At 31.6% G+C, this 27,180-nt stretch overlaps 1 protein-coding gene across 1 annotated transcript; it reads right to left on the bottom strand.

Annotated features, from left to right (window-relative positions):
- Nucleotides 1-2,365: 2,365 nt before the first annotated feature.
- LOC111617963 (transmembrane protein 134-like) lies at nt 2,366-26,781 on the bottom strand. The gene is made up of 6 exons (XM_023359365.1): nt 26,370-26,781; nt 13,046-13,119; nt 12,444-12,520; nt 5,277-5,321; nt 3,857-3,910; nt 2,366-2,942 (listed from the first exon to the last, which is right to left on the bottom strand). Exons 1-6 carry the CDS (start codon nt 26,568-26,570, stop codon nt 2,863-2,865), a joined length of 531 nt encoding a protein of 176 aa, XP_023215133.1. The 5' UTR covers nt 26,571-26,781; the 3' UTR covers nt 2,366-2,862.
- Between the last annotated feature and the right edge of the window lie 399 nt (nt 26,782-27,180).

Here is a 27,180-nt window from a genome sequence, read left to right as displayed (position 1 = left end):
TCGGCTGGTTCCTTCGCGCCGTACGGTTAACGATAACGCCACCTGGTGGAGGATAATCGAAACACGTTTCTTTTCGGACAATCGAAAGTGACGTTAGTCTTTCGTAATTGCATTTTGTAAATCACGATTTGCTGCTTCTATATTTAATTTTCACACTCAAAATCCACGCCACAATGGGCTGTCACACTACAAACGTAACCTAATCCAGCGGACATCCGAAAGATCTAAGTGAATATCGAACTTTATTCTCGTCGAATCTCGTATTACGCAGTATTTATTTTAATATGTTAAGATTAGTAACCTTTATCGCCGTTCTTAACGATAAAAAGTGCTACCTATAATCCAAACAAGACGTTCGATTGGTCACTCGCCCACCAATCGAACTCGTTCGATGAATATTCGCTTTACTTTTACGGCCAGAAGCGCAACGAAATAAAATTCTGCTAACAGTGGAATGGCAACAATTCCATAAAATAAGCGTAACGATGAAACTATCGCCGCGAGACACGTTAATAAAGGCGCGTAACAATGGTTTAATTAACCAAAGGTCTCGCGCTTCGTTATACAGCGATGCCACGGACGCACCAGTTCCGTAACGGGAAGATAAGTTACGTGGTCTTTCTGCCGGGCCCGGTAATTTTTGACGCGTAATTACCGAGTTACGTGCGGGGCGATTTCGGTTTAGTGGCATTTTTTTTAAACGGTGGGTCGGAGGAAGAGTAGGTTTTCCTCTTATTCGTCCGCCATTAGCGGGGATGTTTACTTCAACACGGGGTCGTATACATCAGAACTTGACAGATCTGTTTATCTAACGTTATCCACTGTCTCGCAGACTTACACCAGTCGCGCATACTTTCTTCCTCCGTGTCAACAACCTCGTCTAGAGGATATTTTAATAAGAGGACCAACGTGAACGGTGTTGCGCCTTCGTCGGGGGTGGCCGAACTTATCGCTTCTTCCTCGTCCCGAAGACATCTTACACTCGGCTAATTGCCCGGTCTTTGGAGTCGTTTCAACGTCATAATTAAAGAAGGAGCGGGATGATGTATGCGCGCTGACACGGGCGGGGTGGTCCCGTTTCACTTTATCAAACTCTGACGCTTCTGACTTAACGCCGCGGCCTCCCCCTTTCCAGAATTATGGCGCGAGTCGTCTCGGATTTAATCGGGTGTCGCCTATCGTACATCGAATTTTTGGCCACGGCGCTCCTACGCAACCCCGTATAAACCCCAATATAACGCGGAATTACGTGCATTAGTATCCTGTCGGTCAGTGTAGTACTCGTTGCGGAACAATCGATAAGTTTCTACGCCGGACAGTAAAAAACCCCGTAACTAAGATTCTCTAACAATACTTTTAACAGAGGATGCCTTCAATTGCCGCACGCGCTTCCGTATCCTGGCTAAGATTCACTTATATTTTTGGGGGAGTTAGATCCTCCTAACGATACCAGAACTTAGAAAAACATTTGACACACAAACGAGGCATTAAAGAGCCCAGTGTTTGAAAGTTGGCACGACACAAAAAACCACGCATCCGGGGTTAAACGGCCATTAAACATCCGATAATTTCTATCAAAACAATTTATATTTTTTCATATTTATAAAGTATGGAGCCCGGTTTCCGATTAATGCTTTTTTCCACTCGTCTTACGGAAGAATCGGCGTTATATACGAGTAAAAAAACAATTGTTACGTATACTTAACTCCAGTTTATGACCTTATACCTCGATATCTCGGAGATATCGAGGTATAAGGTCAAAAACTGAGGAGCATCGACACGAAAAGTGGCATAAACAATTTGTTTGACGGCAATTTTTGGATTGCCAAATATGCAAATCAGGCAAAAAGTTTGCGAAATAAGTAAACACGGCGATAAGATTCGAGTTATTCTTGCTTAAACATGTTTCCGTAAACGATTTTAACTACTTAAAGGCGGCTTTAGATACGTTAACCCCCAGAATTGCAAGGAAATGGAGGAAAGGATCTAACCTCACGCTTAGTGCCAGCTCCTATTTTAATTGTATACGGGGTACGGACACTACGTGTAGTTGCCCAGACTTCCGCAGTACTTTTACGTAACACAATTGTGGCGTAGTGGCTTTCTGTGAATCTGAAAGTTAAACTGGTAACCATTTTGAACTGGTTTAACAAACCGGTTTAAAATGGCTACTCAATAAATAGTAAGCCCCGTCGAATCTGTTCTCGAAAAGCAGACAGGGTGCTCCGATTCAGTGTCCGCACCTACAAAAGCAAGGACGCATTGGCATATTTGGCAGTCCAAAAGTCTCCACCCGTGTTACGTAAAACACGGCAATTTTTGGATGGCCAAATTTTCGCATTGGGCAACGGCGCAACCACCGAAATTAAACAATAATAAAAAAGTTTATTTACGGTTACGTGAATATACAGATGTATGACAAACACGGTTAAAAACAAAGACACTTTCCATAGTAAATTATATACAATTGTCAGCGTGAAGTTGCGTGCGATTAAGTTTTACGTCGGCTAATTCTACGGCTAATGCCAAATTACGTAGAAAGCGAAACAAATTTCGTCCTCGACGACCAGAATTGCTATTACGATAATATAATAATGCCAATTGTCTTTACACAGAAGGTTCGGACGCACCCGTTAATACTGAACTCGTTAGGAAAGTCGCCCGGGCGCACGATACGAAAATTAGTTTTGATTATGGATAAACGTTCCGCGATTACACAAATCAATGGGAACGTGGCAAAACGAAAACAGATCGGTGCGTGCAATATAATCTTGTAACGTATGGCACTATCATACACAATGTACAAATTATGTAGGAAACCAAAGTCACGTTTACTTAGGGGGAAACGGTTCGTATATACAATTAGTTAAAAAGGGGTAAATTATAGAAATCGTATCCCTTCTTTCCTTTGACTGCGCAGTAGACGTACACCACGTGATAAGCTGCAAATATAGAAAAATTAATTAGAAAAATACCAATAAAAATCCTTCAAAAACTTTATATAAATGTAATTAGGGCATCAAACATTTATACGTTAAAACCCGAGAAATTCATAGACAAGTCTCCACCAAAAACGGGAGTTTACACACTTGTAAGTGAACAAAATTATAAAAACAAATAAATATTAAGTACATTTTATTCTTTAAAATAATTATAAGATACTTAATGCCCCAATGACAAAATAGATCAAAAGACTATTGTTTTAAAAATGACTTTTTCCATCGAATAAGATTTCGGAATTTCCAACACCCTACCTTCAAAGTTTAAAACGGATATAGGAGAGTGGAAGCTTGGGCAAAAAGGACGGATATCTCCTGTACAGCTACTGTTACAACTTAAACCAGTCTCTCTTTGTAACGGAATGTCAAGATATATTCCAAAAGTACTTACTTTTACATAACTACCTTAACAACTGACGGATAAATTAACTAATAGGTTATACACTTTAATGGCGCCACGTATTGGTCCATGGAAAGTGGATATTTAACAACTGCACTGATATAAACACCCCTTAAATTTCACCTTGTAATTTTAAAGAAGAGAAAAATACTGTTTTGTTGGTAACATATATTTTTAGTAATAATAATGTTAGATAAATCGTTTTTAAAAATATTTCAACATAATGTCCACGTTCTTTGTTAGGATCTTAGTGTAAATGGCAGACAGAGAACAAAGAAGTGATAATGGTTAAATCTTCTAACTTGTTCTGAAGACTTTGTACTCAATTATTGTATTTTATTCTTCATCATTTCTTAAGATTTTTGTATTGTTATGTGTACATAGTAATTTATAATTTAATGTTGTTATAAATTTAATACTTCAAAACAACAAAATTTCATAAACTAAATTTTCTTACCTCCTGGTATAAAACAGATGGCACCAGCAATGAAAAACACGAAACTTTGAACCCCTAAAAGTAGTATTCATTGTGTGAAAACAATAATAATAAATAGAAATTTTAAACAGAAATTTGTGTTTGATAATCTAATCTTAATTATCCTAGCAACTTTACCTGACTAAATAAATCACACCTTTTATAATTGATATTTCTAAATTAATTAATTGATGATTAAAATAACATCTATTAAAGACTAAATAAATCTTCACAAATACAGTTTTAATTAGAATATTTTATATATTAAAGATTTTGAAATTATAAGTACTTTTAAAATATTATATTATGCAATCTTATTTAGATGGGTTAGACTGCTTTGATTTAGGGACTTTCTGGTCTGTACAGTGTTCGCAAATGGGTGCTTAAGATGCTTACTGATGTAAAGTGCCAGTTTTATATAAATTAAAATGACGACGATCGAATAAAACAAATTTTGAATACATTTTAAGACACGCAAGACCCGAAAATGATTTCAAAATATTTTGAGGAAAACTCCGTAGAGACGAGATTGTAAAAATAAATCTATTTCTCATTTGAAATTTTGTTGTATCGTTTCCATAATAATTTAAACAAATAAAAGTTTATGCATAATTATTTTGTTAATAATTGAAAACTTCTCTGAAATAACTAAAAAAAAGCTATTCTGAAAAAAAAAATTAAAATTTCTAATGTAATTTGTAATAACCTAGCTTATTACACAATTGACCGCTTTTGTCTGCTACAAACAGAATGATTGTCTGCATTAGATCACATTAGTCACAGTAATTATATTACATTAAATATGTATATTATGTAATCATATGTTATATATAGGTAATTACATTAATGGTTAACCTAATTAAATGGTAAGGTATTGTCCCACTGCTCTGGGGAATGCAAGTTCAAATCGAGTCGAGGTAATTATTTGCAGACGGTTTGGGTCAAAAATTTATTCTCTCCTCCTCACCTATAATGTAATCATAAATATAATACTTATAACTTATTTTGTTATAGATATAATATTAATCCAAATACTTATCTGCTAGATTTGTAAGGCTACATTTGCTCTAAAATTTAATTAAATAATGGCAATTTGATCTAAAAACAGACAGTTAGATAGTCATCTTGTATCAATAATTAATAATTTAAAATTAAATAGTGTCTAATAATCTAAGAAATGCTTCTGCACAGTATATAGATGATGAAATTTCATTACCAGTCAGGCAATCCAGTACTACATTAATTAAAAACCCAGTAAGTTCATTAATTTGGTACGTGGACTAATATTAACAAATTTGAGCTTAGAAATTGTTTATATAATTACAATTATTTGGTATATTAGACTAATTTGTTGTATTCCTAAATTTTATCAACTTTTACTATATTTAAAATTGTAACCTACCCATATCGGGTAAAACTTGAACTACAACACCAGTGATAAGTAAACCTAAAAGGTAGAATAAGAGAGATTAATATTGTTCTTACATCTTAAAATACACATTTATTCAAATAAATTTATACTGTGAAGTATTTTTAATCTCTATAATACTGGTATAATGTATAATACTGGTACATTGATTCATTTATGAAATATAAATATTAAAAAACAATAATAATCACATGCATTCAAGATATATATCAGATGGTATATAAATATGTTAAACAAGATATTTTATATGCTTATTTTCATCAAATAAATTACTTACAAAGTAAAATATTTCATTGCAGAAGCTAAAATAATTCATAAAATGCAAAAATATTTTCATATTTGCACTGCAAATTGATCACAAAATGTCCGACAAGACATTCTGTAACATAGGGGTATTGAATTTCCAAAGTAGCATTTCACTAAGTGATTTAATTGTGTATTAAATATTGCTCAAATATCTGAAAAGTTATTGGCACACTTCACAGATAATGAAGTGGTGTGTCACTAATAAATGTCAAAAATTCAAAAATTTGGATTCACACCCCATATTTACATCAAACTTAATTATAACAATATTTTTCATCAGCAATCAATAATCAGCAGATTACAAGTAAATTCATTAATTACAAGATTAATTAAGCAAGATTACAAGTAAATTCACTACATTCATTGAGCTACAATTTTTTTTTTAAATATTAAGGCAAAATGCTACAATTAGTTTTGTAGGAATTTTTATTATGCATGCTTTATAGAATTCACATCTACATGAAAATTTTTACTTAAATTATATAATGTTCTCATTTTTAATAAAAGATAAAAACCATAAATATAAATTCAATGTACCTGTTTAATAAGGATGCCGAAAGAATTTGTTAATACAAACATTTTCGGCCTAATAAAGACTGAACATGTTTCTGTATTAATGAATTATTTCAGCCTATATTAGGATGTCCTCTGCTATAGAAACAGAATGAAACAACATAGAGTAGTTTTTAAAATTAACCAATCAATCAGAGAAGAGTTTTTAATGGCATAATTAGTAACAATTAACATATTAAATACTGTACATATAATTTTATCAATCAAATAAGTTTATTAATTTTCTTATATAAATTACAAATATTCTGTGCATCAATTATTCCTTTCCACACGTTCTCTAATTGAAAAAATATCCTAGGCATTAATTACATTGTATACAGTAGTACCTCGGGATACGAAATTAATCCGTTCCTAAACTGAGATCGTATCATGAAAATGTTTTAAGGTGAATCATTTTCCCCTATATGATTACATGTACAACCAAATAATCCATTCCAACACAAAAAACACACTCTTAATAATTAATTGAAGCTTAGTAGTACAGTACATTGAAAAAAAAAAAACAACTTTAGTAAAGAAAACACTGAAAAATGCATTTTGTGGTTGTAAATGTATAAATAACCATAATAGAATAATTGATTAAGAAAAATGTAGTTTTATTTGCACTTTACCTTTGAGAATAGACAACGGCGGAGGTGTAAACTGGTGGCGGAGGAAAGGGAGAAGGAAAATGATACTAAAACTTAACTTACATAACATAATGTAACAATAGCTTAAAAATAACTTAACACTAAATTTTTTTATCTTTTCTGTTTTATATATTTTTTAAAATTTTTTATTCACTGCTTTTTGCTTTCTTTCCTTCACTTCCACCAGCACTTTCACTGTATAGAGGTCATTTGGTAAAATATCTATCCAAAGAGGTTTGGCTTTGCCTACTTTTTAAAATGTTTCTAAAATGACTTAGGCAAATGTCATTACTCCGAGCAGCAATACGGCCAGTGTGAACCTTTTCGGGATGTTTCTTTTCAATAAAATCAGTCACTTTCTGATAATACCTCAAGATTTCCTTTATCGAGTGAGATCCTTCCACGACGAAGCAAACATATGGACTGAGACTGATGAACAGAAGGAACACGTGATTGTGGTGGTGGCACTACAAACTAATGTAATGCCGTACGGTGAGTTTTTGTTCGTACTGTACAGCAAAACTATGTTCAAATTTCATTTCATATGCTGAAGCATTTGTATCCTGAGGTACTACTGTATTTGCATTTTCTCTAAATATACCATCTGTTCTAGCAGACTGATTGGACAGAATTCTCTTAGTTCATAAATTAACATCAGATTGTTCCAAAAAACTTTAATGTCATGTGACCATTGTGTCAAAGTGGTGCAATTGCAATTAATCCTAATAACTGACATATAATGTTTTTTAAAGCAAATATCTAATGATCTGATCTAATTGTAGAAAAAGTTTCTATTAAATAGATTCTATTTCTACATAACTTTATGACGTAAACCGTTTCCTCAAAGATACGTAGAGATAGGATTTATTTCATTCACATAGAGATTGTGATACACATCACGGTTAACTACAACAAGAAACTTAACCATTTTGCCCTTTGTTCTGCAATAATTTAAGATAAACACACCTGAAATGTATAGGATCCCTGTTATGGATGAGAAATCCAGTCTGACCTTAGAGGATTAAAATAGGGGTCCCCAATTGGTTGATAAGAGTTCTCCAGGGGTCAATTAATACATGAGGGTCGAAAGGGGGTCAATTAAACTGTCTAGGAAAAAAATAAAATACAGTGGAACCTCAGTATATAACATTAATCCATTCCTGATGTTTGGACTTATACCGAACAGGACATATACCAAACCAACCTTTCCCATAAGAAGTAATGTAAAAATGATTAATCCATTCTCATGTAAAAAAATGGCTGGCTTTAAACACTTCACTTTCCTGGCTAGTTCCTGCTTGATTTTTCACGAGATCAGCATGTATCTTTTTAGCTTTCTCGCAAATAATTGCTTCTGATACGCTGTCTCCAGCACACTGTTTTTCAGTTCGCCAAAGCAAAAGCAATTTCTCAACATGATCTAATGTCTTCGATCTCTGTTTAGAAATTGATTTAACCCCTTTTGCAACGTTAGCAGACTTAATAATGTCTTTCTTTTTCACGATTGTCGATATCGTCGTTCTCGGAATACGATATGCAACAGTTAAAATCTCGAACTCGCATGCCACCTTCATATTTCTCAACAATCTCTTTTTCCAGTTCCATTGTGATTCTAGTCATTTTTTTCAGTTTTCTGTAGCTTTTCACTTGCCTTTTTGTAATTCATGATTAATAAAAATAATAAAATTTTACTTACAAATTAAAATCAGAAGAAATTTAACAAAGTTATAAACTGTGGCACAGCGAATGTCTAGTCTGGTCTAGTACACCAATAGTGCTACTTGTTCATAGATAGCGTGTATAATTGAATTAAGTTGTATACCGAACAAAAGTTATATACTGAGCAAAACTTGTTTCGTCCAGACAGGACGTATTCCGAATTGGACGTATTCTAAAGCAGAAATATACCGAGGTACCACTGTATTCCAATAAAAAGTTGAAATACGGATATGATCAACATTACTGACTACCCTAGTTATAACTTGAGTTTTGCCTTAGCCTACGCTGCTTTAAGCATGTGTTACTGTTTTCACGCATCTGGCAACTGTACTAGTGTTGCAAACATATTATGAATGCTGGTAGTTCATTATACACAGACATACATTGCACTGTTACATTCTAGTAGGGTTGTCACTCTAAGTATTTTATATCTAAATGTAGATATTTTGTCCTTTACAGAGAAAATAGCGTAATATATCAAAAATCATTAATATAGTACAGAAGCATTTGCAAGGAAAAAAATGTTACAATTGTTCAAGCTCGAACAATCATAATGGCCTTTCAAGTAAAAATGGAGCTATTTAAATCTTCACCGGCATGATCCGATTTTAAATATTTTTCAAACTTGCAAGTACTGAAAGAAAATGAAAAGATTTCCAACTGTGATTTGGAGATATATATTAAACATCTTGATAAATTAAGAGAAGACTTTAAAGCACGCTTCGAAGACTTGGAGAATATGCATGTTCCCAAATGGTTTGCTAATCCATTTGATGTAAAAATAGATAATGAAGGTAGTGAACCTGGCTTAGAAGACGAACTGATTGAAATATGTGTAGATCTCAAAGCTAAAGCGTTGTAAAAATAAAAACATCAGTGAATTTTGGAGCAACAATAATATTCCACTAAATATCCCAAGCTCAGAGCAGAAGCCAGTCCTTTCTTACTTGCATTTCAAACTTCATACATGGTCGAAGCTGGTTTTAGCCACACGAATGACAAAACAGAGGAACAGACTAAACATGGATACCATGGTGATTTGAGGCTAAAACTTACCGAATATCAAAAATCTTGCTGCTTCTCTTCAGACACATCCATCCCACTAATATCAACTACTTAATAAAAAGGTATGTTAACATATTTTTAAGGTATTCAGTAGTAGTCGCAAAATGGCAGTAAGAGGTTTTTTCATCCAATATAATTTACACAATTATCTTTGAAAACATAACATATTTTACGTATTATGACACGTACAGTTTAAGAACTATAAGCAAATTTCCATCTATCCATAATTTTGCTATTATTTTTTAAGGTTATAAATCAGTGGAAAATATCTCCTTTTTCTGTTAATGTTATTGAGTGGATTTTATAAGATATGAAAACTATAAATTCTTTCGTTGGGTTGTTATGCAGGTCTTCTTATTGCTTAACATCAGAAATGCAAAAAATGATTTAATGTTTTTGTTAAATATTTAATGTGGGGGTCGATAAGAAGGCAAATATTCTATGAAGGGGTTGATGGGATAAAAATTTGGGGACCCCTAGTCTAGAACAACCAGCTTTTGAATGTATTCTACTTAGAATATTTGAAGTTCAAAACATATTTTGTGCAAAATGTAGCCTAATGAAAGCATATAAACGAAGTCAAAGAAGTTATTAACTTTCATTTGTTATGCTAGAAGTAAAAGGTGTTTTATATTTTCCAAGCGATCTGTAGTTCCAGTTTATTTTTGTGTATTTTCAATTATGCTTCATTATATTATATAAATAACAATCTATCTATAAACCCTTTATATAAAAAACTATTATATAATAGCATCAATAATAATTCACAATAAATTTGAGAATATAGACCATTCTCTTCCTAGGATAATCACCTTAAGAGGTGAATTTCCTAAAATCTATTCTAAAAATAAATCTCTGAAAGACAACATATTGAAATGTAAGTATTTAAGTTTCAATGATTTATCATCATAAATCAGCAATTTAAATTAAAAATATTCTAAATATTAAAATTGCATTTAGATAAATATTAGTGTTGTAACGAATAGTATATTCAGCCTCAGGCCGAATACCGAATATTCGGCTTGATTAACGCACGTATGAAAATTGGCGCACAAACCACATTATGGCAAGGACCCTGCTCTCTATTGGCCCAATGTCACTACGCTTTGCCAGTTGCGTTAATTCTTGACAACTTTAGCGGACAGACAAGAGTGTCATGGCAGTATGTGATAAATGATGATATCAAATGTGAATAACAATGAAATGACCTACAAGTGTAAATAAGGGAAAAAGAACAGAGAAAGGCTGTGAAGTGAAAATGTGAAAATAAATATAAAATTGAGTTGATAACATAATCGAACAAGTCGAAGTAGCTTATTGATACAAAACTTGCGGCCGTCAATGCCAAACAATTGTCGTCATAGACTTTGGAAAGATAAATGCTTGTAATGAAAGTCACTTAGCGTGCACGGGTGAAAGCCTGGGACCGTTCGGGCTATCAAGCTGTCTCGAATCTGTACATGTGCTGATATTTGTAATTATAAATTGTGAATACATGTGACTAATATTTTCTTTTTTATTCTCTACATGTTATAAGTTATAAATAAATATAAACAAACAACACTAACCTGATAACATTAAATCTAAATACCAAAATGATTAATTTACAGTGTTTTTGTTATTTCTTACTCCTGTTTTTAGGTATTCGGCCAAATAGTGATTAAATATTTGGTATTCAGCCGAATACCGAATAGTAACCGAATATTTGTTGCATCACTAATAAATATTATGGTTATTTAACTAGATAAAGTACAATCATTACATGTTCTGTTTTTGTATATGTTCTTATAAAATACTACAATTATGTATTTGATCAATAAAATGAGTTTACTTTATTTCAGGGGTTTCATAAAAAATGCTGAATATATATTCAGAAACAGAACATGTATTGATACATGTATTCCTATATTGTTTCATAGATTTAATCTATTTCCAAAAATCTTATGTCTTATTTTCATACTATTGGTTTCTGTACATAAATGTAATGATTGACCATGGTCATCACCATTTTGTTTAATCAAAATGACAACGGACCTATACATCATTGGCAATATGTTGCTAGTGTTAGTGCAGTCATTTGCTAATGGTCTCATCAACAGAGATAAAAAGGATGTGATCATTGCTAACATTGCTGCAACATTAGTACACCAAAACACAGATAATTTTAAACTAAGAAAATTGTAAATGCACTCATAAATTTCTGAAATGTTCTGAGTGCCTTAAAAAAATCAATGTAGGTAAATGTGACAGAAATAATTGCAATAAAATGATATGTGAATAGCTTAACATCACCATAAACTCAGGCTTACTTATTAACAACCATTTTCAAGTAAAAAATAAACTTATAATAAAAATAATAAAATACATAATGCATAAAAACAAACAATAATGATTAAAAAGCATAAAACAATAGATATTTGCTAGTAAACAGTAATTAAACAGACAATTTGCTTGCCATTACGTATTCAACCAGAATAACAATTGTGTCGTATTGTACAATTGCAAAAGAAATACTTTATAAATTGATTGTACAATTATTTCAGAGAATTAATTTATGTCCAATGTTTCATAAAAATCAACACAATAAATACCTAAAATACCAGCAAGAATATTAAACACAAAGTGTGAACGTTTCAAAGTGTGAAGTTCGTCCATGTTAAATGGACATCGTCAGGCAAGCAAACTGTTGTGATAAACACTGGGGTTTGACAAACATGCACAATATTCTCACTGGTATTTTAGGTGTTTGTTGTGTTGATTTTTATATAATAATAACCAGTTATTTAGTAGCAGTTGTCAAGATGGCCAATGTTTCATTTTAATAAATCAAATAATTGCCATTACTTACCTAAACCGATAAATAGAAGGCCAAATGCTGCCAACATAACTTTCCAATTTTCTTTTACTTTTGGATGTTTCCACCAACTGAAACAATAAACCAAATTTTTCTACTATTAAATAAAATTTATAATATATTTAAAAATAATATCTATATACAATCATTAACAAACAACAAATAAATCTGGGTGACCAAACGAAAGTAGAACTCTCAAAAGATGGGATGAGGAATTTGGCAACACAAATAAGATTTGACGATGCCACAAGCCAGGGTTGCTTATACCTTTTGGCTACTGACATCAAAATTTGACTAGCAGCATCACCAAACTCACTGGCTCTTTTGTTTTTGTGCGATCAATCTCCACAGCTGCATCTAAATTGATTAGAAGCTCATGCATTCGTCGATATAAAATGTTCAAAAATGTTTATTTCTCGCATCAGTCTCCAATATCTATAAAACATTACTATCAAAAGTATTTTAAAGATAAAACCAATAGCTCAAAACTTTGGAGATCTCATTTTAAATATTAAGATTGTAATATATCTCTTTAAAGTCATTTTACCTATAAAAATCAGTATTGTAAATTATTAGCTAGAAGGAAAACTTCATACCTTGATCTCGAATCGTATTTTTCTTTACCGTACACATCACTCTGAATTAAAGAATCACTATCTTTAGACAAGCTCTGTAATATATAAAAACACAATTAAAATTTTCCACTTTAATAAAATAGCTAATAAAAGAAGAAAAAAAAAATAGATAAATCTTTATGAAATTTTTCTTGTAATTAAAGTCCTAATCTGAAAGGAAATAACTGAAAGGATAAAATAAGAAATTTTATGAAAAACAATAATATTTTGCCTAGATTTTAAAAGATAACTGAAAACAAAAAGGGAAATCTTTACTATTTAGAAAATTTCAATTATTATTGTTGAATAGCACTTTTTATCTAAATTTTGTAATTATATTATGTACTGTACTAAGGTAGTTGTGTAATTATATAGGCAATCATTTTAGTTGATAAAATACTACAATTATGTATTTGATCAATAAAATGAGTTCTTTTTTATTTCAGGGGTTTTATAAAAAATGCTGAAATCAATGAAATAAGTTTGTTCCTGTAATAAATTTATTTACTGGCATCCAATGGGTTTTTCTCTGTCAAAACTATACAGGCAGCAATTACAATTTCCGTCTAAATTAACAAATTATTCATCAAGATGCATAGTTATTTACATAGGCTAGTGAACAATTCATTTCATGTAAATTTTTGCATACAAATCCATCATTGTGCCATTATATTTTTTTAATTTGTTGTTTCTTTATTTCATTTTAGGTTTTTGTATTCTGTGTTTTGTATGTTTAAATTATATATGTTCAAATGTTCCACTTAAAACACATTTAGATACACCATTACACCTGAATATGACAATATAGAATTTACGTTGAAAACATTTGTGACAATATAAATAAATATTTCTCAGCAAGCATAAGGTGATTGCAAAACTTGTCAATTACTATCAAATTGAATTAGAGGGAAAAAAATGATGTCCCTGACCATCAGATGGAAACACATTGTGTTTAGTGATGAAAAAAGTTTAATTTGGATGGTTCAGATGGTTTGCAATACTACTGGCACAATCTAAGAAGAGAAGAGCAAATACGTTCTAAGAAGTGGGAAAGAGGAATTAACATTATAGTTTGGGCTTTTGGGTGAAAATAATGTTGCCATTGTTAGTGGTAGAATAAATGGGCATCGCTTATCAAATCTTGCTTGAAAATCATCTTTCTATTTGATGAAAAAAACTGACAACCCCTTATGGATCTTTCAACAACACAATGTTCCAATCCATACTGTTAAAAAAATCCAGCAAGGAATTGCCTAATAATAAAAAAAGGCTTAATTTCAAGAATAGAGATGAATTTTTTAAAATATTGTAAACACCAATAACGAGTTAAATATTCATTAAGTCCTACCCCAACTGAGATACAATACACACCCTCCTTTATCACCCCATCCCAAAGTTCTGTACTCCAAAACTTAATAGCATTGATGCACCATATATATGAGTTACTATGCCAAATTTTGTTTCTTAATCTTTACCCCATCCTGAGATATTAAATGAAATATATTCTAATGCATGCATGCACACACACAAAGAGGAATTTTTCCCCTCTTTTTTACATTTTTGCATTTGAGGTCTCAAAACATCAAGATTTGCAAAAAACCTAAAGGGTCAAATTTTATATGATTACAGTATTTTCCCTTGTTACATAACAGCTGGGAAAGTAATAACATTTGAGTGGTTTTTAGAAAATGTGTGTGCAAGTTAAGGAATGCCCAGCATCGTCTCCTAGCTTAAACCTATAGAAAACCTCTGGGCAAAATTGGGAAAGCCCATATACAGCAATAAAAACAACAGGAATTGGCAGTTTCAAAGTATAAAATAGCATTATGTAAAGATCCTCTTTTTAATTTTATGGTAATAAAAACAAGTACAATTTACATTAAAACATAAAAATGAATTTAATACAAATTCTATCACATATATATTAGCAGTGTAATTAATGAGAAAAACAACAAGGGATGCCCCTTATTAATAACAGATAACTTTAAAAACTGTCTATTGCCCATTATGGGTAAATACATTTAATCGACGCGTACTTTCGACAGTATATAACCGTCTTCTTCAGGTAATATGGCAGATAGTAATTATGTAATTGTAATGTAATTGTGCCAAAAAAAGCAATATTTCATATTATTTAATTCGATAAATATTACACAAATAATCATGTTGCTATTAAACTGCAAAGAAAATAACATTAAAGATCTTTGCACACGGGTGACTCAAAAACAACAACAGCCTCGATCACCTCATCTCTGTCAATTGTCAAGGCCAAAAACAGATAACTGGTAGAACCTGTCATCAATGTCAACTTCCTTAATTTTGTCACCTGACTGCATTGAGAATTGTAAAATCATACTATTTATTCCATTCTATTCCTAAAGGTCATTTCATAATAACAAGAAAGTTACACTTAAATGATATTAATATAGCACATCTCCACACAAGAAAAAAAATCTAATCTATACAGTACTGTCTCCACATTAGAATTTTTTATTCTTTATTTTTAATTTTTCATTTCAGAAAAATAAAAATAATGGCCAGAAAACTTATGGCAACGTATCGGTCTTTATTTTTATTTAAAAAAATAAAAAATTATTTTATTGGTATTGTATTGGTGTAAAATTGTGAGTATTGGTGAAAAATATGCATGCAGACTTGCCATTAAATGATATTTTTTTTTATATATATATTTTTCTATCAAAACTCTCTTGTTTTTTTTTCTATAATAAAATTTTTCTAAAAATTAAAAATAATTAAAATGTAAAAACATTCTAACATGGAGACAGTCTATTGTAGGGATTACATTTTTCTCATTTGGAGACATACTATACTAACACCCACTTAAATTTATGGTATCTGGTATTTGAAACTGCATTTTAATTACTACTTATGTCAACACTTTTTTGTTCTGTGTAAAATAATCAATATAAAGTAACAAATGATGCACTTCTGAAGTATTTCTGCTTCTTATTAACGACTTAGATTAAATATATATATAAATATCAACAACTCATAGCCCGAGTAGTAAATACATCACCAAACGATCGCCTAAATATCGGCTATAATCTCTTAAGTAATTTACTTAAGAGATGGCGCCTAACGTCTACCTCTAGTGTCAAATTACTATATTCCAATCATTTAATTAGCCGTACTATAGCCCGATATTTAGGCGATCGTTTGGTGATGGACTTAGATTAAAATTTAAATCACACTTTCATTCAAAAATAAAATTAAAAAATCTAGCCTCAGATTCATACCTTTTGCTAAATAACTAAAACCTTAATCTACTATAAGTTTGATGCGATGAATAGCATGCAGTGTCCACTTGGGGCAAAACTGGCACAAACCAACCAATTGTCATCATAGTGATAACAAAACCCCAAACTATTGAGAGAACAAAGCTACCAAGATTTGTTACGCTTACATTACATTAAAAGAGTAGAGAGGTTGTCTGTGTGTGCACAGATTTTACCTCTAAGAAATTAGAAGAGGAAATGATAGTAAATAGGGAGGGAAAGAAAATAGGGAAAGATTGAAGGGAAGTGTCGGATCATTGAGTGTTTGCATAATAATTGTTGAACAAGTAAAAATACAGTGACAAGACAAAATATGCTCAGTGAAACAGTATAAAAACATGACAAATTTGCATGTGTGGGTGAGTGTGTACAGCAGAGGGGGGTACAAACACAATGTTTTAACAATTACAAAGTACACAATTTATGACCACTTCATATATATAACTTATACAAATATCGATACTCGATAAAGGAGTGGAGTATTATTATATAAAGTTAAATATAGAACAAAACATGAATATTAGTTATTGATATGCTTGAGTCGCATATTTACGTGGATAGTGCTGTAAACTGGCATCGACATGCATTCTGAACATCGGATACTGAATGCTCAACAAATAACTTCCATATTAGCTATATGCCAACCAAAGCCAAATATTATCAGGCTAGAAACGGCTATATTATTAATAATTTATCATACAATTTGTCATTAGAGTTAGGCGTTATGTGCCATCTCTTAATAATTATAATTTAATATTGGAATTTCATTGGATGATATTTTTTGAGTTAATTGAAGATTCAGACTGTCCAAAAAAATTTTTGGTAAACAACATTTATTCACTTCACATGTTCCAGAACATACTTTTTGATGACCTGACCTTCTTTTTTTTTAGGCTACTTGGCTGTCAAGTTTACAAATATTCCTTTAAAAAACACAGAAAAATATCTAATTAAAATTATAAATTTCAACTTAAGAGTTCATGGGTCTTACCGCTATCTTCACATTCTTCATCCTTTCCATTTGGGGAATTTCGTGCCTTTATATCTACTGGAAAAATGCACTGGTAGATGTACACCAAAAGTATTTAAAAATTAAAAATTTTAAATAATTTTGGTGTATAGCTTTAAATGTATTGGGTTTAGGAATGATGTTTGTTTATTCCATATCTAGACTTGTGATTTTTATACAAAAAATCTGTATTGAAATAAAGCAAATACTGTAGATTCTAAATGTGTAATCTATTAGATCAATATGGTAAATACAACTACTACCACTTACCGTGTGGATGCATACCAAACACATCTGCACAGTAAGTGGCAATTGCAGGTTCAAGTCTCACTCCAGGCTGATTCTTTTCTTCCAGTAAATCTAAATTATTTAATTAAAAATTATAATCATTAAATTTATTAAGAAATGGCATTTAACACTTCCCTCTAGTATCAAATTGTTTGGTAATTTATTAATATCACAGTCATTATTTAGCTCAATAGCATACGGCAGTGGTTGGTTTTGGAAATACAATGTATTGGGTTTTAGTTGAGTTATTTGTTCAACAATATTACCTTGTTGCTTATGATAACACAAATAATATCCACTATCAACCATCAACTAAAAAGTAATAAAGTTAAAAAGATCCACATAGATCTCCATATCGGAAAAACACACAGAAAACATCAAATGTCAACCATCAGATGCCAATTTCATCAACACTCTTCAAAATAAGATCATCTGGTTTAATTTCATTGCATTAACCAGACAGCTTGATCTTAAGCATACAACAGTACACTCTCCAGACATCCTGAGGATCTTTGCTTTTGCAAAGACACAAATAAGACCAACAAATACACCCCATTGTTGACAAAAGCAGATCTATCATCCTAATAGAGAAAAAAAGTATATTGTCTTTTAGTGAATCACTTTGCAGGATATGCCTACATAGTCACCAACCAACTCAAGCTCATTCACAAATTAAAGGCTATTTTGCTTAATGGCAATAAGCGCCCTACTTGATTTTGTCTTTTTGTACCTGTCGGTTTGAACAGAACATTGTTTCAGCACATTAAGGGATTTCCTATTCCACATTACATAAAATGCACACTTGTTTCACCAACATTCAGGACTAAGCCGAACATTCAGGAATTCTTACACATGATTAATAACAACAATTTTGGCTTAATATAAAATCTAGAACCATCCAACAACTGCAGGATCCATTTCCTAGATCTCAATATTGAGATGAATAACAACAAAGTGATAACATGGATTTATTACAAATCCACTAATCACACCTTTTTTATACCTTCTAACTCAACAGACTCCTTGCACTATAAAATCACAGTCTTCTGTGCACTTGTTGAATGAGCACCCACTCATCAGACACAATACAAGAACTAAATTGTATTAAAACATTGCAATTACTCATAGGTGCAATGCATTACTAATCAATACACTAGCACACTCTAAAGACAGACAGCAAACCAGGGCTATTTAGTCAACTCAATGTTTATTGATGCAATAAACAGACAATTGAACACTTCATTCTCAATTATGAACCAGAAATGCATCAATTTTACACCTGGATTGCTAAAGATTAATACCTTCAACTTATTTATAAGAGATCTCCTACAGTATACAGGATTTTTTTAAAGGCATTTTTACCAATGGTAAAAATGCCTTTAAAAAAATCCTGTATACTTAAAAAATTACAGGTCCTCTGGAGTATATATCATTCCTTTGGTTAATTCCAGATTCATCAGACTGTTAACATATGTTGGCTCAACTTACAGATCCTTGGATGCAAGAATTAAAGAACATATATACAATACCTCCAAACAAATATGTTACCACACTGGCCCAATACTCATCCAAGTCTGGGGTGTCCCCATTGAAATGAAGCTAGACTCTTGTGAAAGATATTTGACAAAAAAAATTACGAATAGTCGAGGTTAAAGAATTATATAAAGCTAAACTAAATGGAGGTTGCATTAATAACAATTACATCACTTTGCCTCAGATTCAGCAATGCATGCTATATACCCTTAATTGATAAGCCCACTAAATATTCATTTAACCTGTTCCTACAATATTGTAGTGTTTTTGTCTTTATTTGTAAAAGTTATACATTTTGTTTTATTTGTCATTAATAAAATCAATAATGTTTTGTATCATCTATGTTATGTAATTTTTCAATTGCATGAAAACACGCTATACTTTATCATATGATTTTCAAAACTGCATCATTAGCTTGAAAGACATTTTTTTCCCTAAATTATTTTCTATATTTACTTTTGCTTTATTTTACTGGTATAATTTCTATTAATCCATTGTACTTATCATCATTATGTAAACCCTATAATGTACTACATTGGTTAATTTATAATGTGAATTTCAAATCACATCATAATCTGTTCGGACCATTTCTCTGTTTTTGAATGTTCTATTGATGGAACAACTTTTTTACTTGAGGAAGGCCCCTCAATGCAGCCAAAAAAGTTTGTAATTTCTATTAAACATTGCTGGAGTAACTATGTAAGGTGTTTTTTGCACATCAATGTCAATTGTGGACAGTTCCAGTGTATTGATTAATTAAATCAACATACATCAATTAATTTCTGTCTACATCCAATATCCTGCATTCAGATGTAGCACCATCTATATGCATTTCTAGCATTAAAAAAAAAAAAAGCAATAATTTAAAGAAATAATAAATATAATTCATACAAAAAAGGATATAATTTTTTTTTTTAAAGTGTATTATATTCACTTAATTACTGTGACAATGCATTAGCAATGTAAGCGATGCACTATATCATTACTGAGACAGATAGCAAATAGCACAAATGTGCATCAAATCAAAAGTGTTACACTGCAACAAACTATGTAAGTATTTGATTTTCCACATCTAACAACTCAGGTAATTTCATTTTTGAATAGTACTTTTATAATGCTAATAATTTTTTTGTGAAGTTTCTATAAAGTTTCTTATTTATGACGACATACTTCCCATATAGTTTATACACATTCTGAATACTCTATATTTTCTAAAAGACTTATTATAAACAAAACTTCCATAAGTACCAATTCAGATGTACCTATTTCTCTTATAAACCATGGCGATGTCGGATATTATAAGATAGTCATATGTAAATCTTAGAATTACGAGAATTATGTTCAAAGTCAGGTGACTTTTGAACCATCTTGTACATTTAAAACTTACATAATAGAATTGAATTGTAAATGATTTTCAACTAATCATCACCACATTACAAGATATTAAAAAACAATTGCTTATTGTTTAGTTAAAGTAAATTATCTGATTCATTCCATTACTATTATGTAAATATTTTCACAAGATACAAACAAATTCAAGATAGAAGTTTCTAAAACCAATGTAGAAGATTTGAAATTATTTTAAGATAAGGAAAATATAACCCAAAATGTAGAAAATTCCTGAAATTAAGCTAATTAGAGATTAATCAAATTATAAAATATACATAAAAGACAATTAAGCTGCTATCTTGCATTTAAACACAATCGGCCGAGATCCAGAGAGGACCTTGCAAGCTATTCTCAGTCACCACGGCAAGAATTACCTCTACAATCACGTACAATCTAACTTAGTATACGCCCAAAAAAAAATTGGACAAAGGCCTCAACAGCACGGCCGACGACCGATCCATATGGCGAGAAGTTATAGATTCGAGTCCGACTTCAGGTCAATCTTCAATTCAAAGATTTTTGAATTATTATTAATCAAAATTAATTTCTAGTTATTAATCTAAGTACAAGATAGTAACTTAGCCATCTACCCTTGGGTTAAATTATTTAATTCAATTGATTAATAACCAGTTAACTTCTAGTTCAAAAATATTTTGGCTTTTAGGTATCTGTTTTCTATAAAGACAACTAAATTAAGATTCAAGAAATTAGAAAACATACACTAGAGGTAAAAATTATCTAAATTTTTATTTTCAACTTGAAAATCACTTAGTTCTTCCTCTAGAGCTTTAATAACATTTAGGCATCAATCCATTGGAATTCTGTACACTAATATCACTTAATTGACAATTTTAATACCTAATCGTTGTGTCAAAAATAAATCAGAAATAACTATAAAAATAAAAAAATTCCTCTACAAACAGATATAAATAAAAGTAATTGTCATGAAGTAATGAGTCATAAAATAAATTTCCAGATTGCACAAATAGTAAAAATGCATTGCATCATCTGTTTACTACTAAAGTTACTTTCTATAGCAAGTCTATACAGAACATATAAATTACTTTAGTGTAGAGTATTCCTGATATTCTATTATAACTAACTAACTATAAATATATTAGTTTCAATCATTTAATGACTAATATGGAAAAATAAACAAGAATTTTTATAAGTTAGGATTAGTTCCAATAGATAGTTTTATAATTAAAATAAATGTTAACTGTAAATAAGAATGAAACAGATGATGACAAGAAAGACTTATTTGTAACTTGGAAACCTATCAGTAAGTGTTGTTTTTGAGAAGAGAAATATAGTTTTTAATTATTGGACAATATAATTATGCTACACCAGAACAAAATCTTAAATTCTTTCATACTTATTGTTTCCTTGCTGCAAAACAATCATGCCACGGGATCAGTATAAAAATATCCGACCCCATTCCTTTACAAAAGAACAATATGTATCAACAATGGTAAATATAAAATGGTAAATGATAATGCAAATTTCAATGCCAATAAGTTTATGATACCATAAGACATTTTGCCACCATTCACATGAATCATGAAGCTACTTTTAGACATACAATTTATTTAAGAGTAAGTCTAATGAATATTTTAGCTATACCTTTTTAGCTGTTTTCTTTTGTTTTCCACATTTAGTAATATTACAATAATAAAATGTAATATTGGTTACATTATTATTAAAAATGGAAATTTCACACTAAATACCAAGTCTCTCACACTACAAAAGCAACATAAATAATAAAAGAATACTATTTTATCAAGAGGTTGAAGTGTCAGTGGAAGTGTATTGCCTTCAACCAGGCAATACACTTCTGACTGATCTCACATTCTACCTAAAATTACTTCAGACTCCAACTCTGTAGCAGAGGAGTTATGGCATTGGCCTATTGCTATGAGGAATGAAAAACTCCAGAAAATTTTTTGGAGTCGTCTGTCCCAAACATGTCAGGTTCCATTGCTTCATCATGAACCCAGCCAAATCCACAACGGGCTCGACATAAGGTCCGTTTAGCATCCATAGGACTGAGAGAGTATAAAAACCGCCCAAGTATAACTTCATATTCAAAACCAGTTTAAAGTTTTATAATGGCAATGAATGCTTTATAATGAAGTTCTATACATCTGTACACAAATTAAAATAGCCAATGCAGATGTAGAAGTGGGACATTGTCAGTAAATTCTATTAGTGTATAATGGTACTGTGATTGCAACATGGTTTCATCAGTTTTTCTACAGATTATATCAAAGTGTACAAATTTCTTTCAAGTTTATGTCCTATTAAAATGTCTCTTATTTGGTGAAGTTTTGTCATGTATGTATATATGTTACAAAGTTTTTTAAAACAAAATTAATAACGTGTATACATATGCTAAAATACTAAAAAAGGATCTATGTATCAAGACCAAAGTGGGACCTGTTATGTTCAAAATGCATATCATGAAATAAATGTGTAAGATTATTCTGCAAATTATGTCTATCAAGGTCATTCTGTTCCATGTATGATGAGCTTATCTTTGAGAAAAGTGCACTAGCACAAAACTAATTAAAATCTTCTACAAGGCTTGCAATTCCTAGACAATCGGTGCAAAGTGTTAAATTTTACACAATTCAAATAACCCTGAATCACTATTAAATGAACTAACTAAAAATATCTACAGATTTCTTCCGGGAATTTTATAAATTAATTAGCATCAAAAGTTAGTCTTGAATAATTACCATCTCATAAGTATTTTAAGAATTAGAAATAACTTCAAACTTTGAAATTAATTTTAAAAATATCTTGAAACTAGAAGAAAACTTAATGTTAGAGATGGTAAAGGCACTCAATTTTTTATTTAGTTTTAAATATCCAGTTTGTGCAAGTCTCAAAAACAGCATTACATTTTATGATTAAAATCTTCTTACAAAACATGATTTATTCATTAGAACTAGCATTAATAATAGCAAGTTTATTTTTAAACACAGATGTTTACATTGTTATTCTCTTAGATAAATATTTACAGAAGCAACATAGCTTATCACAATACATTTAGAATAATTTTCAAATTTTTTAGCATCTATTATCATTTATATATTACAGATTGTAAAGAGAAAAATAAATTTAAAGTATGCCAAATTGCCAAAAGTGTTAAATTCCTACATATACAAAATGGTAGGATACTCATACTTTCTGCATATATATGCAAAGGACTGTTTATTAAGCAATCATTTAATTCATAACATATTCTCTACATGACTCCATTTATCAAAGTGTAGCTGAATATGTTCATCTCATTTTTAGTGAAAACACATTAACTGGTTTGACATTATGCATTACATACCTCGCAAAATGTATTTCTTTGGCTGTTCCCTGTTTTAAAGCTTTGTCGGGTACTTTATGGCCTTCAAGCACCGTCAAAAAATTGGAGGATAAAATTCGAGGACAAAGCCTACTGATATATTACGTAGAAAAACTTTTGACTCTTACTAATCATTAAGGAAAAATCACATTCGTCATTTTTTCTAACAAGAAATATTTATGGTTTCCAATCCAATAAATTTTTTATCAAACTTTATTGAAATTTGCTTTATACTTTTACAAGTAACAGTCTGAAGACAAATTATGTATAAAGTTATATAAATTATAAGCATAAACATTATATCTAATTACCAACTTAAAAATGAAATATTAAATTAGCCTCGCATTATAATTTTATTGAAGAAATTAACTTATAATGAGACCTTAAACAGCTTTTTTACAATGCAATAAAATTTTAGTAAGAAAAAAAATATAAAAACAATCATTACTGTAAAATTTTTTAGATTAGACAGCATAGACTACCTGTTTCCAAGTCTTGTGTCAGTTTTTGTTATATCTAACCACTTATCTTATTTTTAATATCAGGAGATAATCTATATTTTGAGGTCCTATAAACAGAATTACAACGAGTTTTTTCTGGTACAAAATGATATAAGATCACATATAAGATGACAGTTTCGACCATTCTAATCTGTTATATCCACCTACAAACTCACATAACAGATAAGGAATATAATTTATCATCTTTTCATTCAGAAAACAAAAATTAATAATACAAAATATTACTTTTTAACTGGTAATGTTATCATTAAATTTTATCTAGCAAGATTTATTCATTACTTTAAATTAATTTTGGTATCGTTTCTGCTTATTATTCATTTACGTAATTATAAACGGTAACGTACGTCCGTACGTCGAGCGAGTCGACATTAAAATTAACATTAATCGTCTTTATTCCGTAACTATTCCAATAAAGTACGTATTTAGACACAGAAATTTGGCACAAATTAGACATTTTAATTTGTCCAACTTAACACGTTGGACGGGCATAAATCTAGTAGCAAAAATTAAAATTTCTATATCGAATCCCAAAAATACATCCGATTTATCTTTTCTAAATTTAGATCTTAAAATGAAAAGTTCAAGACTCCAGGCAATTGCCTACAGTCTTCAACACCAAAGAGCAAATTTCATTTTAATTTCTAAAATTCCTTTGTAAATCCATCTCTGCTTATTCATTCATTCAGTCATAGATAAGAATTCTTATTAATTTTTCTCTTCAATTTGGAAGATCTGATGTAACTGCAAGTTATGCAATTGTATAAGAGCTTGTAAACTTAATTTATTAGATGTCATTTTTATGCTACTAAGAAAACTTTATAACAATAATAATAATACATAAACACTTATCTTATGCACCTGTGCTATAAATTTTTTAGGACCAAAAAGTTTATAGCTAGTAATGCACGATATAAGAACAGGAATAACAAATTAAATTTTTCATAAAAATACAAAAACATTAGCGTCGTATATAAGGTACGGTCCGGCAAAATCTACATAATAAAGCATCGGTAGAAGCGCATCTAGGTAGCCCCGACGGCGATATTTCCAACACTACACCGTTCGACTATTTAGCCCACGAGACCGCGCCGGCCTGGAGCGGCCCGCTCCGCCGTCGGCAGAGTATTCGACGTCCCACGGTTTTGGGGGCGCACGGAGCTCGCACCGAGGCGCACGTAGAATAGCTGGTAGACCGACACGCGTTAAAAATCGTAGGGGCTACCTAAGTGCAATTTTACCAAAGCACCATCCTATCCAAAGAACGCAAGCATCAATTTAATCCGGACTCCCATTTACTCACGAGACGTCAATCCGACGCATCGTCTCCCGCCTCTCTCCTCCGTCGGCCAAAGGCACGGCCGTCCGAGTCGAGGCGGGGATCCCTCCGTAAGAATTCTCGCACGGACCGAGACCATCTAGAAGCCGTACCTCTCTCGGATGGCCCCGACTTTAAAGCCCGGCATGGCTCTTAAAGAACGGCAAAGACATAAAACCAACCGTAAAAAAATGCCATCTAGAATTTAGCACGCCAGAGCCCAGCGTAAACAAATCATTTAGAAGCAATCTTCCTCGACTTCATATTACGCTCTCTCCAGTTCCATTCGCAACACACAGCTGTAGATAGATATTTATCGGCCGTATATAAAGAACGACGCGAAGGATGATCAACCGCTTCATTACGTAACACTTTCCTGCATCTAACCGATACATAACGACAAAATCGCGGCGCAATAAATAATACACAAAAGATTATGTAAAAATGAAAGGTAAACACTACTTTTAAGTCGATTCTCTCTCATTATTAATGAACGAGAGCCATTATTAGGGAATATCGACGAGCGTAGGAATTAACGTTACGCGAGAGAAGTTAAATTTAAGGAATTAAAGAAGATTTGAGTCAATTTCTTACGTCGTTGGTGATTTTGAGTCTTCCGAATTTGCCCTTCGTAGGTTCTTCTACTTTAATTAAGAAGGGATCGGCTACACTGACGATGACGCTATCGTTGCTCTTTGGCTTCAAAGGAGTGCTCTCCGTGGTACCGTAACACCTCACCGCCTCGTCTTCCTCCGTTTCGAAGGCGTCGTCGATGGTGAATTTAGTCTTTGACATGTTAAATTAAATATCCTCGCCTCCACATGACCACTTACACCGTCCTCTATACCCGCTCCGACCTCGATCGAACTAAACGACTATAACACGAAATCCGATGCGCCACCGGGAGGCGTTCCGCACTTTTCCTAGCATTTTTACATACCGATTTTCTATTGGCCGAAAACGGCCATCTACGTCTCGTCTATCTAATCGGATAACTCGTACGAAAGCCTTCGAAGATTTACAAAGGCGTGTCGTGTGACGAAAGCGTCGACGACCAATAGAGATTTCGTCTCGATGACGACGCGTTTGTTATTAGTTTCGGAAAATGCCACGTGGCGTCAAAATACTTTAACTTCGTCGTTAAGACAAATTTTAGACGCATTAAATTTCATTAAATATTGCTCGTTACATTAAATAAATATGAATTAATTGCTTTGTAAATTTTATATAATCCGGACCGATCGTAATTAAGAAAGCCATATCCACGACCACTCCTTGGCAGTGACGGACGAATCTCGTAACGACTACTTAGTTGCCAAATTTTTCTTTTCCTTTCTAGATTTATTTTATTCTTATCACTTCTGACTCTCTTCTCGTATCGGAATTGATATGGACGTTATTGCGT

This window comes from Centruroides sculpturatus, unplaced genomic scaffold, assembly GCF_000671375.1.
Source record: "Centruroides sculpturatus isolate CEXI.00-Female unplaced genomic scaffold, Cexi_2.0 scaffold218, whole genome shotgun sequence".
NCBI classification, from domain to species: domain Eukaryota; kingdom Metazoa; phylum Arthropoda; class Arachnida; order Scorpiones; family Buthidae; genus Centruroides; species Centruroides sculpturatus.
This window is presented reverse-complemented; position numbering and strand designations above follow the sequence as displayed.